Source organism: Polistes dominula, unplaced genomic scaffold (genome assembly GCF_049000335.1).
Source record: "Polistes dominula isolate Pdom_NZ unplaced genomic scaffold, Pdom_raw_medaka contig_24, whole genome shotgun sequence".
NCBI classification, from domain to species: domain Eukaryota; kingdom Metazoa; phylum Arthropoda; class Insecta; order Hymenoptera; family Vespidae; genus Polistes; species Polistes dominula.
In genome coordinates this window covers 186,296-206,585 of record NW_028301150.1, presented here as the reverse complement: position 1 = coordinate 206,585, position 20,290 = coordinate 186,296, and the positions used below count along the sequence as shown (strand labels likewise).

The following is a 20,290-nucleotide window of genomic DNA, read 5'->3' as shown; positions in this document are numbered from 1 at the left end:
AATAATAACTGAGGCAATTTTTTGGCCGATTTAAGTAACACCAAAGAGAGGAGGAAGCAAGTTATACTTTTTTTTATTGAATAAACGACATTATATCTTCTTGGGAAAGAAATGATAAAGTTTCTCCAAGAGAGATCTAACAAAGTAGGAATATTTTTCCCTCCGATCTTCATGATTGTTTACTTTTCTTCTCTATTCTCTTTCTTACAGGATGAATCCAGAATCAAAGGATATTCTTCCGGTATTTTTTCTTCTCTTAAAAATCATATTCATAGTTATGTCTGTCGCGTTTATCTTTTACTTTTTCTTTAAACAAAGATAGAATGAAAATGGGAATGAGAAAGAGAAAAATAGAAAAGAATAACAAGTTAGAGGATTTTCTTTTCTCACTTTACAAAGCTTTTTAGTCTACAGTCTGGCTTCAAAGTTAAGACGCTTTTTCACATTTCTTCGACATTGAATACATTATCCGTCACCTTTTCTTCCTTTAAAATACTCCAACTATTTTTTCCATTTTCAAGATTTCTCACTATTAATGCGAGCTCTCTTACCAATTCAAATCTGTCGAGATTCCTCTTGATATGCCGTAGAAATGAAAGTCTCAACGAATTTTAATGCCCTTGAAATCAAGATCGATACGTCCTGCAAGTATACGATACGTGTATGCAAGTAAAAACAGGAAGACCGGAAAAAAGGGTTACCAGCGAGGTTGCCACTAATGCAAAATCTCTTTTTCCGATTTTCTGCAAATCGAATCATTTTTTATCCTTTATAAAACGATTACAGAAAATATATATATATATATATGTATATATAAATCCATTTTAAAGCCAAACCGATTAACTTCGCTTAGAGGATGTTTCTTTTTTTGTTTTTGTTTTTTTTTTTTTTCAAGTTTTATTATTCAACCACACGACGACGATCAATACTTCATTTTATATTTTTTTTAATAATAACATTAAATCATAATAATTTATATTATTATGATTTAAGTATATATTTTTAATTTCGTGGAGATAATTGTTCTCTTTCGATTAAGTTTTAATCGACTTTGATATATTTTATCCGAAACGTTTACAAAGATTATATTGAAAAATTGTAAAGAAACATTCGAGTAAATCTTGGAAAGATGATTTGTTCTGTCGGTTGATTTCTTGCTAGGATAGTTCCTTCGAAATTCATATTCGTTCTGATAATGCTCGCTTGTTGTTATGCCTTCGTTTTATTAATGAACCGTAAATATTTATAAAGCTCTTGTCGACTAAGTCTCCAGCGATTCTTTATTTTTGGCCTATGCTACAATATTAACATACATCAATAAAATATACATACATATTCATGCTTTTTTATATGTATAGGATACAATCAAAATGAAAAGCTAACAATTTACGAAATAATTCGTTATTTGAAAAATCTTTTTTGATGGATACAATTTCCTATCAATTACCTCTCGAACAATTCAATAAATCAATGTGAATAATTAACTTATTATTACAAATGAAAATGTGTAGAAAAGTAAATTAGACTTGAAAATTGAAGCAATTTAATTTGCTTGTCAAAAACTTGTACACACCGTCGCACCCAATAATATACTTCAAATGAAATATATCGCGTGCTATTCGATAGTCTCGTCCCGTGTTATTTACTTTTTCACAAAAATTGCATTGTTTTGTATTATGCACATGTTTCATATGCATTACCCGATATGCATACATTCATATAAGAACGTCAAAAGTTTTGTTTTCACGTTAAAAAAAAAAAAAATCTTCAAGGTTTTTTTCTCTTGGATACCATTTTTTTTTTAGCTCTTGTCATATCCGTACGGTTGACAAATTAACGGGACATCTGTATATAATATTACATGTGAATTATACGTCCACTTCAATGGATTCATCACATTTTCTTTCTCTTTCTATACCCATATGTTTTCGCGCGTAACATCTTTTGTTTATCGAAAAATTATACGATCCATCTAATGTAACACTGAAAATGAACAAAGGAGAGAGATCAAATTTTAGAGATAAAAATAAATAAAAAGAAAAGAAGACGACGACAAATAAAAAAAGGACAAATTGTATTGAAATTTATTTTGAATTTGGGAGCATTGATTCCATCTGGTGGTATAGTGAAATTCACCAAAATCAAAAGACAATGACGCTTTTCGGATGTAAATTTGTACGGTTCATCGATTTCATCGAAACGACGAACACAACGTTGTTCTGTTCAGATGTGTTATAATCGATGTATCGAATTTTTCTCTCTCTCTCTCTCTCTCTCTCTCTTTCTTTCTATTTTTTCCCATCCTATTAGATTTTTTGTTCTTTCTTTTTATATATCACGAGATCGAACAACGAGCACGCACACGACCATACGTGACCGCGTCCTCTAATCTCAACGAATACACAATTTCGCACCGATAAAATCTTGAAACGCAGCAAGTACATTAATATGGTAATTCTAACTCTTTCCTTGTATGCGAACTTTAGATAAAGCTCAAGGAATGCGAATAAACAGGATAAATCAATGCGAAATTAAATTAGAGAAGTTCGTTCAATCCTTCTTTCAATTTCGTCCTACACTTTAACAATAACAGAGAGATTTTTCATTTCATTCTTTACAATATGTTTTTTAACAAAACGCTTTTAGAATTTACAATTGTATGCAAAATGTCTCCGATTGATATGCTCAATGGTATTCAAAATAATAATTACTGAATATTGTACGTAGAAATGTGAAAAATTGGATTACACAACAGTAACTATATTTATAATTATAAAATATTTCGAATGAAATTTATTTTCCATCAGAGGTAAATTGTTCTCTTTTTCTCTGTTTGGGTTTAATTAAAAAATCGTAAAAAAAAAACTCGACAGTCAACAGGTACATGTCCTCGTTTTTTAAACGTCTCTCTTTACTTGAAACAATCAACGAATTTTGAATAAATTTTGAAACGAATTTCCTTCGGACTGTTGTCGTGAAAATGTGTTGAAGGTGCTTGACTATACGATAATGCTAAATCAAAAGGTCTATCAACTTTGATCGTGAAATGAATAAAAACAGATTCAAGTTATTACTTGTGAAAGTAAAGTAAACAATTCGGTGGGAGAATTTTGTACGATACAAGTATAGTTACTTAAGTCTTAACATCACGAAGGTTATTCAAGTTTTAAAGAAAACTTGTAACGCACATTTTATGGAATATATCGATCTCGATAATATCGATCCAAAGAACGATCTCGTAATTTGTTTATCTTGGAACGTTGCATCGAACAGATGTTAACGGCGGCGCCGGCCGCCTTGGTTCTTTATACTATACCGGAAATAGTGCGTTGCAAAAAGCTGTCATCGAATAATTTACATTACCACGGTTGGACGCAAAAGATACGATATAAATCAGAACACCACCACCACCACCACCACCTTTCATATTTTCTCTTTTTTCTTTTTACAAAGGAAAATATTCAAGTATCCTCCCAATTGCAAATCTACAGACTATATTTTGATCTCTTTATCCCTAACATTGCGACGATTACGTTCGTATTTCTTTTTTTTGTTTATCGCGTAAAAAATGTCAAAGTAATTACGAACTTAGGTTGTTAGATTTAACTTTGATAAAAGTTATTTCACACTCCTTCTTTTCCTTTTCATTTTCTTTTTATTCCACTTTTTTTGCTTCTTTTCGAATACGAGCGAACGAGAACGCGTAAAAAGCTCTTTTCAAAGAGATTACATTTTTCTTCTTCTATTCTTTAGCTCTTTCCTTTTCCACAAGCTTTGTTCTTACCCTCTTTCGTTGATACAAACAACACGCATTCGGTGTAGGTACCTGTACATTTTCTTCTACCTTCATAAAAAAGGGAATTTTAGTTAATGTAAGCGTAATCGTACACAATTATTCAAAGAAAAACAAACGTTCATCCTTTACCGTACTTCAATTCAATTTACTATTATAATTATATTGTATTTTATTTTATTCCTTCTATCAAAGAGAACAAAATTTGATGAAAATTGAGAAAAAGATAAACCCGAATCGCGAAAGGAATATTTGGAAAAATGATGTTACCTACAGAAAAGTCGTTTATCTCGTCGATGGTTCTACTTTTGAAAAGTATTGCAGGATTTGCGAACAAATTCTCTAATTTCAGAATTCGAACACGGATCTTTTACTTTTCCATTTTTGAATTTGCTTTTTTAACGCATATACGCCAAGAAAAATGACGTCTTCGATTCAAGATCCTCCTTTTGTTGAAAATAACAAAAAAAAAAAAAATCATAGTTTACAAGGGTGTAATTAAAGTTAATAAAAAAATATAAATCAAGGAGATGAGAAAGTTAGTAATAATTTCAAAAGATATCGTTTTATTCTCGGCACGTGCAAGTTTCCCTTTTATCGCCGAGTTGGCTATAATAAATAACGCTTGAGAAAAAAATAATTAATGTGATTAGTTTTTCGATTAGATTATTATTATTTTCTTTCTTCTTTATTTTGAAGAAGAAGAAGAAGAAGAAGAAGAAGAAGAAGAAGAAAGGAACAAATTTATCTTTCGTTTCATATAACTTTGAACACTTTTACATAACAGATTTGTCATTTTGGTTTTTTTGTAAAACATCTCACTCGATACTGTTCTCATTTTCTTTTTCTAATTTTTCCTAGAGGAAAGAAATTTTCATTGTAATTAAAAGAATAAGAGGAAATTGAATGGTGATAAATAAAAAGGATATTTCAACTTGAGTAAAGCTTTATTTATCTCGATGAGGGCGAAAAAAGGGAAAAAGGAAAAGATGCAAAAGTGATGGAAACAAACCGAATGAAAAGGAAAAGAAGAATTTTGTCGATTTTTGAGAAAAGTGCTGTCGTGAGTTAAGTATATTGCATACTTTTTTTACCAAGAGTCTCGATATACATACTTTGTACAGGATATTTCAGCGAGAGTATCACATTTTCTAAAATTATTCTGAACAAATCAAACATAGATTTCGTCTAAATATATATTTTATTAGAAATTTCGAGTACATATATATATATTATATACGTCAATTAAATAAAGTGCATTTAAAAAGAAGAATAAAGTATTCTATGTATTTTTGATATTGCAACAACAGTTGGCAGGAAAACGAAACAAGTCTGATTTTAAGCCATCATCCTTAACTGCAACAAGCTCGCGAAAAATGTAAGTTTGTTCGCAAACTGTTTTGTATTCAGAGCTGAAAAATCTACATGGTTGAGAATCATGCCTGGAAAATGGATGTGCATAAGTATCATCAAATAATTCTAAAGATGCGGGAGAATTTGTAAAAAAAATAAGTAGAAAAAATAGGTGAACTTACATGCAAACTTCGATGCGTACCGCTTGCGCGAATTCTTGTCCATTCTGTGCTATAAATAGCCACTCCCCATTTACAGATTTTGCAGTTTTAGGACGAATTATCTCTTCCTGTGGACCGAGAACAAATCCTTGCTGATTAATAAATGAAATAAAAGATAAATGTGAACTATTTACCTGGCTTAAGCATAGCGATACTTCATCCACATCCGTTCTGACAGCTAAATCATCCGTTTTATTTACTAACTATAATCATTAGAAATCGATAGAAAATAAAATAATGGAAAAACGTTCAACTTTATCAAATATATTTTTATAATATAGCGTTACTTACGATATCTACGACACCAAATATACCCTTGGTTGATCGTAATTTAGCCTTTACAAATTCTTCAGGATAATTAGGAACATCTTCGCAAAAAATTTCATTCTGGCATATTGGTAAATTGACATCGTCTTTGACGAAATATATACGATCGTCATTATCAACGGCTACTTTAAACAATAGTTATTCATCGTTATAACTACGGATAATCCTTTTTTTATTTTCATACAGAAAAAGATTATTCTTTCTAATACTTACATCTACGTGTATTTAGTGAGGATCGATCGTACCAGCTAGGATATGACGGTCGATCAAACTTACGTTCGTTAAAGAAATTTTCTTCTGAATTTGTTTTGTCTATTATCTGTAACTCGGAAATAATTATACCTTGTTATAAATCACATTTATCTCTCTTTCTCCCTAGGAAAAACCGTATAAAAAAAATTCAATCTTTTATATCAGCGATAAAATTTATAATGGATAAGCGTTAATAAAATCGCGTTGCTAGAAGTTAATTAATACAAACTTTCAAGAGAATTGTTCGATATAAAACAAATTTTTTAATGTTTTCATCAAGAATATTATATTAAAAAATTGATTATGTTGGTCAAAAAAAACGAAAAATCCAATACGCCTCTCTACTCTACTTTTATTTTTCTACAAACAATGAGATTAAACTAATATAAAAAGAAAAAGAATAATATTAATGGGAAACAAACATACCAGGAATAAAAGTACAGCTTTGATCACAATCATTCGTTGATGATGGTAATTCATTCGAGTGTTGGCCATTTTGACGCTCGATTTGTTCCGTAACTTATAATCAATTAATTATTTATAAATGTTCACGCATTAAATCACACGAAGGTAATGTAACTATTGTTTTTTCTGTTTTCCTCTTCTATATTAAATGATGTAAAGAACGAAATGTTCGATTAAGTCTTCTGGTTCTTTTCTCCTTCCTATTTTGGATTCTATAAAGGAAAAGTTGTGGTAAACTTGGCGGAAATGTGGAAAAAGATAAAATGGATCACGTTGATTCGTTGCCTTTCACCTTGTACCTTTTGTACTGTGAAGTTATAAAAACACGTTATTTATGTTTTTTATAGGTTGTTCTATCTTCTTCTACCTACTGTGCGTGGTATTACTAACAGATTCAACTTTTTTCATTAGTTTTTTAAGCAAACACTGGCAAAATGTGTACGATGGATATCGGTTTATATGTCAGACCGCAAAAACCGAGATGCAATGACGGTTTATTCGTAAACTAACGCATCATATAAATCATACGTTTTGAACATTTATGAGCAAATTATAAACATCAAGAATATGCCCTACTCGCCATAGATAAAATTACTGATTGATAAAATCGTATTACTTGTACAGAGATATGCTCGCCCTGTCGACGTTAATTAACAACAAGCTATAATCAAGGGTATCTTTATGGCAAAATAATATTATAATAAATAATGAACGAACAAATCGATACTCACTTAGTAAGGATTAATATGATGGGGATCTAACGATCGTTCCTTCAAATTCTGTAGTCGACGTTTTCGAGTCAGTTACGTTGTTTGTAGATACGATCTTTCATATCTCGTACATTTATTTTCCTCTTCCGTAGTTTTCCAAATTTACCTAATTTTCAGAAAAGCACGACTAGAATTCAACCGCATTATACATACATACGTACAAACATATACACACCGGTATGTAAATATGTATATTTGGAAAATGATTTTCGCTTGACGTAAGATCGAAACAGTCTTCACAAATATGAATTACCAATTTCTCGTACGTATTCCGATGATACAACTGCACGTAACTTGTAACTGATGCGTAAACTTTTAAAGATGAAATAATATTAATTTCACTTATATGGGAGGAAAACGAGTGTGTGTGTGTAATGAAAAGGATGATTAGACTATCACATAAACTATTATTTCACTCCTTTCTGTCCGTGACTGTCGAGAGAAACATCGGAGGCAATCGTGTTTACCACTATTTATCTTACTTTTGCTTCTTGCGACATCTGTGTAAAATATTTACACGTGTCATAACGTACATATTACGTGTTTCAATGTTGCCTGCCATTCAAAGTTACAACTAATTTTTAACGTTATGATACACATTAATCTATCAGAGTAATAAACGCGTTAGACGTTTCAATTAATTTAAATTAACATTTCTTTATCCTCTATTTGGTCGAACATAATGAAACGTGCGATAACAGGTTTTTTTTTTCACTATGAAATCATCATAAAACGAATATAATCTTGTTCGTCCTTGTGATCTTGCTAATAGAAATGATATAACTCGAATTTTTAATATGCCGTTTTGTTGTTCTCTTTCTCTCTTTGATATTATCACCAAAAAAATGAATACATTTAAACTATTTTAGAAATGCAAATTAATGTTAATAACATTTATGTGTAAGGTATCTTCAAAGAGCTTGCTTTACAAACTTGCTAACAAAATTAATATTACGATGTAATAATTGTCAATTTGGAACCGTTACGCATACAATTGTTTTGGATTTTCCAAGCAGTATATTGCATCTGTGATGGTGATCGTTGATTGAAGAAGATTGACAGTTTCCTTCTAAATTAATTTCATAGAACAATACTGTTACACTGGACCTACCACATAATGACCACATAATTTATTTATTCTACACGATGCAAAAGTATATAAGGATCGTTCTATTTTCATTTAAATAGCAAAAAAAAAAACACAAAGAAAAACAAAAAACGTGCGCAGAATTTCACTTAGTAAGGATGGAAACGTGCTACTTATATTGAAATAAAAATAATTTCCTTCTTGAATGACGTCAAGGTAAGATGATCACACACACTAATTAATGAGTTAAGATCTGCCGTTTTTAACGGGAAAATCAGCAGGTGTGTACATACGTATGTAAGTACGGACATGAATTATTTTTTAATAGTTTTTTTTCCTTTCTATCGACGTGACATGATTTTATCTTTAAGTGTCTCGTACATTTCCCTGTTTCGATGTCAATGACTTTCTCAACAATATTTTCATGAATTTTTCTTTTTTTTTACGAATCTTTTAATAATAACAATAATCATAATTAAAAGAAATTCCATTGGAAGATTATCGAGGTCGAAATTTGAAGGGGAGAGGGGAGGGGAAATAGTATAGAGTTATTATAAATCGTTAAATAAATGTCTAATTTTAAAACCATTTTTTTTGGTTATCATTGTCCATAAACTCTCGATTACTCATTCGAATTTCCTATTATAGTTTGGATTAGATTGTGGTTAGAAAGTGTCGGTAAATTGTTATCCACAATTCCGGTCAATACCGCGAACATTAATCATATAAAATTATACATCGAAAGAACGTTTACGAGTATTTATGCATATGCATATACGTTTAAGACTTTTGTCTTTATTTTATACTTGCCAGTATAAATGTAGGAAAAACTTCAACGAAATAAAATTATCTTAATAAATTGTAAGGAATCTGACATGTTGATAAATCTTTTAATTATTCGTATGAAGGGGATAGACGGTACAAGGCTAGTTCTATTTTTATTAGTATGAATAACGTATGCTTTACAAAGTACATACGTTTCTTTGAAATTTAATGGATATTATTTAACAGATGTTTCCTCGAATTATGCATCGCGTCTCGACTAAAATGATGGAATACTTGGAAACCGTATCAAACAAGATATGTGCTATGACTTTTCTTTAAGAAATTATTTTTAATAATAATAATAATAATAATAATATATATAAAATCAATGAGTAAATTAGATCGTTTGATACATGCATACATTGTAGAATTCATGAAATTCTACATTGGAGATATACGCATTGTGGTAACGAATAGTGCATAGCTATTTTTTATTTGATAGTTTATTTGCGATCGAGCTAAGAGAAATAAACGCAAATTGAAGGTAAGAGAAAGTTCAATAAACTTGATAGTTCGCATGCATGTATTGGATGGACATTTGGCCTGATGTAAATAAAGAATAGAATAGAGGGGGGATTGAGGAGAACAATGAATTGTACATTTTCTAAAATTGAAACGGTACAGTTATCTTCTCCTTTGTAAGAAATAGAAATTATTTAGGGATTATTGTCGTTCGAGTAAATAAATCTAAAAATGAAATTTCTTATTAAAATATATAATAGAATTATATTAGTTAGTCGATTAATAAATGATCATAACTAACGTATGAGAAAATGACAGTCTTAGAGGTGCCAATTAAAGTTCCAAATTCGTAAGCAAGCCGATGCTCACCTTCGTATCGAAATATAATGAATCTCGGTTAATAACATTGGACGATGATATTATACTGCTTGTTAAGGAAAGTCTCGATGATAGCGAGCAAAAGCGGTCACACAGCATGCGCCAGCTGTCGAGAATACAGAGAATCCGTGAGATGTGTTATTCAGTAAGAACTTGTGGTAACAAAGTTCTATGAGAAATATTCTACCTTGTGTCAGATTACTGTCATGCAAACAGTATTACCGACTTCCAACAAATTTCGCTAGAAATTCAATCATAGGAATGATCGTTTTTTTGATCACACGATTTCTATGTTAAATTAACTTTTATAATCGAATATTATGCATTTATTTTCCTTTCAAATATCTTATTTGAATGCTTATTAAGTACACCTATCATTACTTCGATCATTGAAGAACAACTGTAAATTGACGAATATACCTAATGTCAAATTTGAAAGTTCATTCCAATCGAAAGTATGAAAGGAAACAATTGACGAGTTTCCTATTAGTCGATTGGTCGTCGTTGTATAATAATACTAATGACAATAATTTGATAAAAGCGAGCAAGGATATAGACAATATAAAATCATTGGATTCGATAACGAGAGAAATATTCTGTCGTAACTGACAGGAAATGGAATGAACAAAAACTGCAAAGTATCTTTTGATTTCTGGGAGTGAGCGTCACAATCTAATGCACACCGGTGACTATAATCATCCTGTTACTTCGTAGAACAATGTTGATGCGCCGCTTGCCTTTCGTATTATATCTCAAGCGAGTACCTACTCGGATAGCAAAGTTTACGCAGTAAACAAGCACATTATAACGACGACGACGACGACGACGACGACGACGACGAGTTCAGGAAAAACGTTAAAAGCAAACGAGTCCGACAATTCGCCTACTTTCTACTCGTCGAAAGGATGAATGACGTGGTGGTACGATCAAATAATCGGACAATAAAATTGTTCGCAGTATATCACTATCATTATCCTTCATTATTATTTATCCTTATGTACACGTAGTTACACAAGTGCAACATATTTTGTTATGTTCTTCCTCAATCTTAAAAATACAAATATTAATAAATCGAAAGAAAGTCTCTTACTAATTATTACTCTTAAGTAGAAATTAAATCTTAAGAACTATGAGAGATTAGTCGAGATTAAGAAATGTGAGTTGAGAGATCTTTCGCAAATTGCAGTAAGAATAATCGTAAACGAAAAAATCCAAATTTTTTCAACAAACTAAAGTACGAAGAGGTAGAAGAAAAGATTAAGAGGTAGATAATTATGGAAGTTTCGACACAATAGAAATTAACTGTCAGGGTAGTAGATTCTCTCTCTCTCTTTCTCTCCCTATCTCTTATGATGCTTTTCAATCTTCTTACAATTAGACGAGGTCACAATGAATTCGTAATAGGACGAGCTTTCCTTGTAATTATAGTCGTCAATGCTATTTTTAATTATTATTACGTTAATCTTAATAAATATATAGAAATTAAACTAATAAAGAACTATTCAACACGCCCTCGCAAACTATCATCATCATCATTATAAAAGAATGACCATAAAAATGTATCAATTTTGTTTCCGGAAAACATCAAAATAATCGATTATGTTAAATGCGTAGTACGATCTCACCTGTGACAAGCAAAATGAAATAAAGATGCAACTATAATGACATTTCACCACTTTCATTAGCGTGCTTAGACTTTTAAAGTTCGATGTGGAAAAAAAGGGCTTGCCGTGCATAACTTCCTACTTCTGTTGTACTTGAGAAAATGCAGGTAACGCAATTGCGACAATACATTTCATTTGGGATGGCATACAAAGTATGATCGAAAAGGAAAACAAGTATCGTGGTGAAAATCGAATCGAATCGAATCAAATCAAATGAAGTAAAAAAAGATCTTTTTGAGCAAATCGACTATCAACGGATCATTTGTACGTCAATCAAATTGATATAAATTATCATAATTGTCAACTTTTAATTGTAGATTATTGACGAACGTGTCGTTGTTAATAACCGACGAGTAAAACGATCATTAAAATATAAATAGATAAATAAGAGAAATTTTGTCTAATCATGTGATACATTTTTTTTCTCTACGGTTCGTTAAACCTTAAGAAAGGTAAAAAGAAAAAAAGAAAAATACACAAAGACATTGGAAGATGATTCCTGGTTTTGCAATAGAGTTCGATCTATCGAAAGTTTTGATTATTCGTGGAAAGCAAGACGAGAGTAGGAGGTCCGAAAGAAATTTGGGAGTTCTTTAATTGTAAGTATATGAAAAAAAACAAAAACAAAAAAGAAAAAAAGAAAAAGATTGGACACTCTCTCGCGATTGGTTTAAAGGTGGGAGCTGGTATAAAGTGAGGAAGTACTCGATGGCGCCAGCCAGTTAGTTCAGTGAGAGTGCCGCGATCATTTTGCCGATCTACCGTGAAAGTCACGATCACGTAGTACAAGGTATACTTAAACCTATCCGTGCATAAACCTAGTCAAATCATTTCATTCTTAACATTTGCGAAAAGTGCGAAGTGTCGAGTATGCGAATATCTACATTTAAATGGTGTTCTATAATCGCGACACATTTCTTTTATTTTTTTTTTACCCTCCATCTTTCTCTCGGTTATTTTTATTTTTTACTATTTTTCATATTCGACAAGATCCAAGACAAAATATCAAATTGAAAAGGTCTATGCATTATGCACTTTACTCGATAAAACATATAGACTCGCTTTATAGACACGTGTAGTACCGTGAAAGTTAAATAAACATACTCGTCAGTGAGAGTTTCACAGTTGACAATAGAGAAAATAGTTTTGTGTTATCTTTCGATCGTTCAAGTTATTTTCTTCGAATCATCATCATTTTCTATCATCATTTTCTCTCATCATTTCCGACTTTACTTAACATTTTGTATATTTAACGTTAGAATTTCAAGTAAAGGAAATTATTTTCTTCGAATACTCTTTGAATCGAATACTCTCTCTCTCTCTCTCTCTCTCTTGACATTAATAAATAATTAATTAAAAAGCGTATACATTGTTGAATAAAATAATGAAAGATAGAGCTCGGATGTATCTAGGTCGTGGCGTCGACTACTCCATGGCGCAAGATCAAGGACACTATCCTCGATCACTTTCGTTTTGAGAGTAAGACCGGCCTTTGATTCCGAACTCAAGAGAGTACATTGGTCGGTTTCCTTCTCGAGATCATTCTATCAAACGTTTTATTCCACCAGCTGTTAAACACTTCCTCGTTAGAGCATCCTCGTCAATTGTAAATCATATTTTTTATTTTATTCTCTTCCTCTCCCTCTCTCTCTCTCTCTCTCTTTTATTTTTATTTGCTTATTTTTATTAAAACTTTCTTTTTACTACTCGTAAAATGTCAAAGATGATCAAGGATAATCGTTTGCTTTCTAAAATCTTCAAGAAAACAAATTAAATGTCATTTTCTTCTTGATTGCATGATCGACTGATTTATTTTTATATGAACAATTTATAAAATGAATCTAGTTGTTTTTAAAATGGGGTCAAACGGATCGATCGATTTTCTCCATATTTCTCGGTCGATAAGACGACACACAAGTACGGACAAAGGTTGTGCACGAAAGATGAAACGTCATGTTTTTTTTTTTTTCTTGGGGGCGTTTCGTAAGACGAGCCATCTTCGAGAATCATCGCGTGACTTTCACCGGGGAGTCGCTCCACTAACTGTCTACGCATACAACTACACGAGTTTATGCGACTTTATGCTCTGACGCATGTCAAATTTGAGAAAATTGTCGGACACGTGCCTACGTTTTGTCAATTTTGCAAAAATTACTTTGAAAAAGTAAGAACCGAGAAAGTTGTTGACGAAAAAGAAAGAAACAGATCTTGTTGTCTTGGGTCCTAAAGATAATTTTAAAGATAATTACAAAGAGATAAGTGTTTAGATATAATCAAATATTTGCAGATGTTCCTGTTGATTTTATTATCATGCTGCTCGATAGTTCCAATTCTATCAGAAAAGACGTTGTTGAATCAAAATGAACTGAAGGAACGAGCATCGGCACAATTACAACGATTAGCACCGTATCGAAGGTCGATTGATCGAACTGGGTCGGATCCTCCTCCTTCGAGTTCGGAGATGCCGATAATCGAACAAAAGGGAACTTTGGAGAAGTCTAAGGAACAGGAAGAGCAAAGAATAGCTATGCAAATTCTCGAGATGATCGAGAAATCGGATGAATTTAAAAAAGCTGTGGGAAGTATGAAGAAAATCGATGATAATAAATTAAGGATTGATTTTGAAACGGATCCAAAGTACGCTGAGTTATTGCAAGAACAGGATAGAATTAAACGATCGGGTTCAGGTGGTTTTGTTACCGGATCTAGTAGCATCATTTCGGGTATAGCCAGTGGAATAATTGGTGGTCTTGCTAGTGCATCGGGAGCAGCTTCGAGAGGTTCTTCGGGAAGCAGTGGTCAACCTACTCATGTTGTTTATGGTCCACCTGTTCAACCGGTAATATTCCTATCAAATATTTATATATATATATTTACCATATATTTATTACACACACAGTATATGATTGCATAATCGATCGATAATAGGCAACGATTAGTTATTTTTATATTTTAAATATAAATATCTCATTTTTTTGTTTCAAAGTTATATCATTCGAAGTAAATGTCCCGTGAAAAGTGAGTTTTAAACGTAATGTAACGGAGAAAGGTATCGATAATAATAACAGTAATATAATATCTGTTTCTTCTTCATTGGCGCGCAAATCTTGGCATATTATTCCGATAAATGATAGTAAGGTTGTTAAACCTATGCCAAAGCTCCAAATTTGTAAATATACCTGGACACTTGGTACCCATTTTAGTCGCCTCTTACGACATGCATGAGCTACAGTGGGACTATTCTTTCATACCCGGTCACCACACGGGTGTAATGTAATATCTAGTAAAAGATTAAATATCGAAAGCGAATACTTAATAAAAAAAAAAGTGTCATAGAGTAGATTAAAAAATTACAAATGAACATTTGACGAAAGATATTAACAAGCTAGTAAACTTTAAATTAGGTCATCGAGATTTTCCATCAAAGGAGGGAGATTCAAGTCAGTCTTCATTCCAATCTCGTGACACCTTTTATCTTTTTCTTGTCAACCTTACAATTAAAAATATTTTTAAACGATAACCGTCACCCGATTGTGACGAAACTATTTTCTTCACTCAGTCAGTAGAATTTTAATAAAAGTATATCAAACAAATAAATCATGGCATACATAAACATGTTTTTGCGATTGATCGGATATGAGATTGATTAATATTAAACTTGATTATTCTAAATAACGATGATGAGAATTTCGAAGTAGTTTAGTAGCACGGATCTCAGAATATCATGTGAATAGTTTGAAAGGAATATTTATCATGGAAAAAACGTTGGATTTGGAAAAGAACAACAACAAATAGCAAATAAAGAAGAAGAAGAAGAAAAAAAAGGAAGTAAAAAGAGGAATAAAATGACGTCGTAAATTTGTATCATGCTCGAAGGAAATCTTCCGAAAATGAGGTCAGTGATGCGACGCATCGCATCGCATCGCATCGCATCGCTTGATTCATTCTTCTTTTTTCTCTTCTTTTTTCTCTATTATCACGAAGAATTATAAAGTAAATGACGTGTCTAAGCGATCGACCTACTGTTTTTGCTTTATTTAACGAACAGCGTTATTACATATCATAAGAGACATACCTACTTTCATTCTTGCGTTACAAATGATAAATCGATAAATCCTATGATAGGAAAGCTATTTTTTTTTATTCCTTACTTTGATCCGCTTTCACTCGATTAACAAAAAAATCTATATAAGTACAATACTTTTTTTCTATTTCAGTATGGCGAGAAAACGTTTGACGTATGGGATTTCAAAAAAGCTATTTTAAACACCGTTATACAAGCATTAAAAGCCATAAGTGGTGGAGTTCTCGCATTAAAAGGTCAACTGATCAAAGGAGGTGGTTTCTTGGTATCTACTAAAGGAAAAATTATCAGTTCGACTGGTGATGCCATAAGTTCGCTGGGTCGTCATATTGCGGCTAGTGCTGTTGTGCAACCACCGAAAGTACAATATGGTCCACCGAGTTATGGTTACGATCATCGACCAATTGGTAAGCAGCAAATAGTTTCGATTAGGGCAAAAAAAAAAAAAAAGAGGAAAGAAACGAATTAGACGAGGTTCTAATCGTAAGGGTTCTTCTTCCTTCGCAAATGTTATCTCCAACCGAACTACTAAATAAGACATTGACAGATCAAAATCAATTCGATCGATTCAATAATTGTACACAATAATTGTACGTATAAATTTGATTATTGTAAATTGTTTAAAAATCAGAACACGACAGCACCTACGACGGACCCCCACCCCAAGTAGAGGATTATTCTGGACCAGCTAATCATTTCGACGGACATTTTCCATCGGCATCGGACGGTAGGTCACTTAACTGTGCTTACGAAAACCAACAACTACAAAAAAACAACTGTTTCCCAATACTTTTTACATGACACGAACCATACAGGACGTAACTAACAACAATTCTTGTCTTCTTTAACATTTGTGTGTCCTTAATACTTTTCAATACTTTGTCTTTAACATTTGTGTGTTTTTAACAATTGTGATTTTTTAATACTTTTTATTCATATTATATATTATGTTTATACTTCAATTCACATACATAAAGTAACTCACAGTATATGTACATGTGTATAATATTTTCTCAGATAGATTTGAATCGACGTACTCTCTTTTAAAAATCAATTTTTTCAATACTCCATATATACTTTAATCTACAATACAAACAGGGTTCACGTGAATATATTCGTCATTTCCGAGAAGGAGATTTAAGATTACGCGAGGAGAATAATTATCTTTGTAATTAAAGTCACATTAAAATGTCGTCGAATAAGAAATCTTACTGTTTTCGATTATCCTGTGCGTGGGAAAGGCGGAAGAAGATTGGAACATCATCTCATCGTGATAGGAAATCGTTTGTCTTCTGCAAAATTTAGCGGTTTAACTTTCTATAGCGGCCGTTCGTTCGTTCGTTCGTTCGTTCGTTCGTTCGTTCGTTCGTTCATTCGTTCATTTTCATTTTATTTTCATACGAATATTTTACAATTACGGACCTTCAAATTCATAAATAACAACACGATGACCTACTCTCGCGCGTATTTTAAACTTTCGAAGATTTCACTTTCTTCGAATTCCTTTTCGAGAGAAATTAATATTTCTTTTTTTTGTTTACACTTCTGTTACGTTTAAACACTCGTGAAATCCCAAAACTTTTATTCGAAAGGAATACATATTTATAATTGAAGGAATTTTGAGCGACAAAACGCGAGACCCACTTTACCAATACAGTGTCTACAACAATTAACGCACATTACAGAGACACACAGAGAGACACAGTTAACGACAAATTACAATAATTAGCAATAAACAGCAACAACACAAACAGAATGAAATAGTAACGCTTAAGACGGGACTGACAGACGTCACGGTTTACAGACGATGATCGCTCAGGACCTCTGCTCGTGAAACCGATGAAGACGGAACAAAACGATCAGAATGACAAGGATCATCAACTAGAGCTGGATTTACGGCATCCTAATCTCCAAGATCTAGAGAATAGTTTTGGTGGGCCTCAAATGGGATCTAACGAACAGGAACTACAAAATTCTGGATATTCCTCGAACGATAATAAAAACAACTTAGGTTCGTCATCCATATATCCAGGGAAACCTCAACCAACGTTTAACTCGGAACAAGTGATTTATACCAAAGATCAGATTTATCAGTTGGACGAGGAGAAAAAGTTACCGCAAATTTATCCAAACTCGTTGGAAGCTCAGAAAATAGAACCAGGTTTTTCATCTAATTTGGCAACACAACAATTGTCCATTCAACAGAGTCTAGAATATCCAGCGATTCATCTTCAACAGATTCAATATTCATTCCCGGAAAAGGATTTATCTATACCAACTTATAATGATCTCTCTTCGTTGCATACAAATTTACCTCTAGCAACGCCACAATTTGACACCTTAAAAATATCAATGTTGGAACATCAGAAAGGATTAGAATTACCAAAACTACAAGCACAAGATTTTAACGCTTTGCCAACGTTTTCAAGTGTTCACATTGATATCGCCGCTCAAGAACCTCTAACTTTACCATTGTTAAATCCTATTAACGCTCATTACTGGCCAAAACGTAGCGCGTTACAACCTGCCATTCATTTTCCCAATAGGAATATTATTTGGAAGAGGAGTAGCATACAAAGGAAGAGGTTAACAGCGAGATCATCTCCGAGTTTTCACGATAGGAGATCATTTCGAGTCTAGAAACTGTTCAGGATAAGACGCAGGTAACATTACGTGAAATTCGGTTGACTCTTTGGACTCTAACAGGCTCTAACTTTATTTTTCAAAATATTAACAATACATTTGTTTTGTTTTTGAATAATAAATTGAAAGAAAGTTTGCGAAAATTGTTGTAAAGTTTGTCGATACAAAGACGAGTTCAAAAGAATATAAAAGCAACGCGACCGTTCCGGGCGGAAAGTCTGGAAAGTCGTCGAGTTTACTTTCGTTTTTTGCTACAAGAGCTACAAGAAGAAAGGGGCGCCTGTTGATCGAGTAAAAGTCGACGAACCGCTAACGAAGCGAAAGTGTTCGTAGGTCTTTGGGTCTTCTTGGAGAACTGGGGACAAACTGGGGAGGGACAAGAGAAGGAGGAGATTAGGGGGAGGGGGAGGGGAGGGGGAGGGGAGGGGCAAGGCTTTCTCATCGATTGATATTCATATGGACACATACTCGGCTAACGTGAAATATTTCTAACTAAACTACGGAACATAATTATTATCATTATATATCTTATATGATTGGAAACTCGAATCGTGACGTAAATACTCGATAAGATCTTTTAAACTATGTTGACAATTTAGACTTTAGATAGAAAAGAAATATATATATATCGACTTACCTAATAAAACAGGTAAAAATCCTTAATTTCTTATTGAACGAAAACGAGATCGTGATGTAATTAATTTCTAGTTTTTTTTTTTCTGGACTTTGACATCTGTAAAAAGAGAACAAGAAAATTGAAAATATTTATGCGCATATCAAGCTAGGTAAACTAATTTCTCAATTCAATTTTCATATTGTAATGGTAATTAATATTAGAAATTATCTGTTTCAGTGGTCTATTCGTATTCATTCTATCCATATCCATACAGAAGTTGGTACAAGTCATCGGAATCTTACATGGTTTAGAAGCTTTCAAATAAAATATTAGGAAATCTCGTATGGAAGAGGGTGCCTTGAAGAAAAATAGAAAAACAATGTGCGCGAACGTGCCAGAATCCAATCAACGTTGTTATCTCAGTGTTACTTTTTCATCTAATCAGAATGAGCAAGAGGAAAAAGTATTACACACCTACGAGCAAGGAAGAAACTGTTTTTTTTTTCTAATTAATATATATTATATTTTGTGATACATGTCAACCATCGACTGATGCCATTGACAATTTAAAGTACGAGCACGTGCTTTTTAAATGGTTTCAAATTCGTGAGTGATGCCATCTATTAACGAAAGAATCAACCATTTTGTACATCCACCGAGCATGGAACTCGTTCCCGATCGATTCTTGAAACATTTAAATTGCTTTCAAATAAAAACAAATCAAAAGAGTTAAGTATGTTGGTTAATTTAAGTCTTACGGAGAATCTACATTTTTTTTTTTGTAATATTTTTATTACTATTACAAATTATAGTAGGATATTTTTGTTCTAAATAAATTGTAAAATAAAAGTTGTAAGAATCTTGTTAGAGAAATTAATGATTGATCTTAAGATAAATCAAAGTAGTATAACGAATGTAGAAAAGAGACAAATAAACAAATGTAAAAAGAGAAAAAGTACGTATTGATTATAGATATATCAATGACACATTATGATTAAAGAGTTTTAATGTAAAATCTCAGGTAAGATTGATGGGTGTCGGTCATGCGTGAATAAACGCGGTGAGTTGCGCGTTTGGTCCATTATCCAGCATCCATCTAACAAGAGTAAAAGAGAGAGCCAGAAGTTTCTAAGTTCAACGGACGACATTAACGAAATAAATCGTACGGATCAATGTCCTCCGTCGATCTCCTTTCGTTCGTCGTCGAGGTCGAGAAACCTGCGAGTAAAACGTAAACCGCAAATCCGTTTATGGATTCATCATTTTAAGATAAAATTGGCACAAATAATAGATCCGTTGTTGCGTCAATGATCAAAAGAAAGCTATTTCGCGATCGTATTCTTTTGTAAT

The 20,290-nt window shown here is 32.4% G+C and overlaps 2 protein-coding genes across 8 annotated transcripts; one reads left to right on the top strand and one right to left on the bottom strand.

Moving 5' to 3' along the window:
• Positions 1-4,975: 4,975 nt before the first annotated feature.
• On the bottom strand, positions 4,976-19,057 carry spz (Spaetzle domain-containing protein). 7 transcript variants are annotated; one of them, XM_089177811.1, is made up of 8 exons: positions 18,962-19,057; positions 7,143-7,287; positions 6,373-6,623; positions 5,908-6,013; positions 5,659-5,819; positions 5,502-5,570; positions 5,329-5,435; positions 4,976-5,235 (listed from the first exon to the last, which is right to left on the bottom strand). In XM_089177811.1, exons 3-8 carry the CDS (start codon positions 6,439-6,441, stop codon positions 5,076-5,078), a joined length of 672 nt encoding a protein of 223 aa, XP_089033937.1. In that variant the 5' UTR covers positions 6,442-6,623; positions 7,143-7,287; positions 18,962-19,057; the 3' UTR covers positions 4,976-5,075. The 7 variants fall into 7 exon arrangements, with proteins under 7 accessions (XP_089033937.1, XP_015181739.2, XP_015181738.2 ...); XM_015326253.2 differs by lacking the exon at positions 18,962-19,057 and adding an exon at positions 7,357-7,789 and having other exon boundaries at positions 7,143-7,308; XM_015326252.2 differs by lacking the exon at positions 18,962-19,057 and adding an exon at positions 7,357-7,789.
• LOC107069177 (uncharacterized) lies at positions 9,925-19,668 on the top strand. The gene is made up of 6 exons (XM_015326248.2): positions 9,925-12,387; positions 13,885-14,436; positions 15,815-16,088; positions 16,313-16,408; positions 17,486-18,344; positions 19,178-19,668. Exons 2-5 carry the CDS (start codon positions 13,885-13,887, stop codon positions 18,319-18,321), a joined length of 1,758 nt encoding a protein of 585 aa, XP_015181734.2. The 5' UTR covers positions 9,925-12,387; the 3' UTR covers positions 18,322-18,344; positions 19,178-19,668.
• Positions 19,669-20,290: the final 622 nt, after the last annotated feature.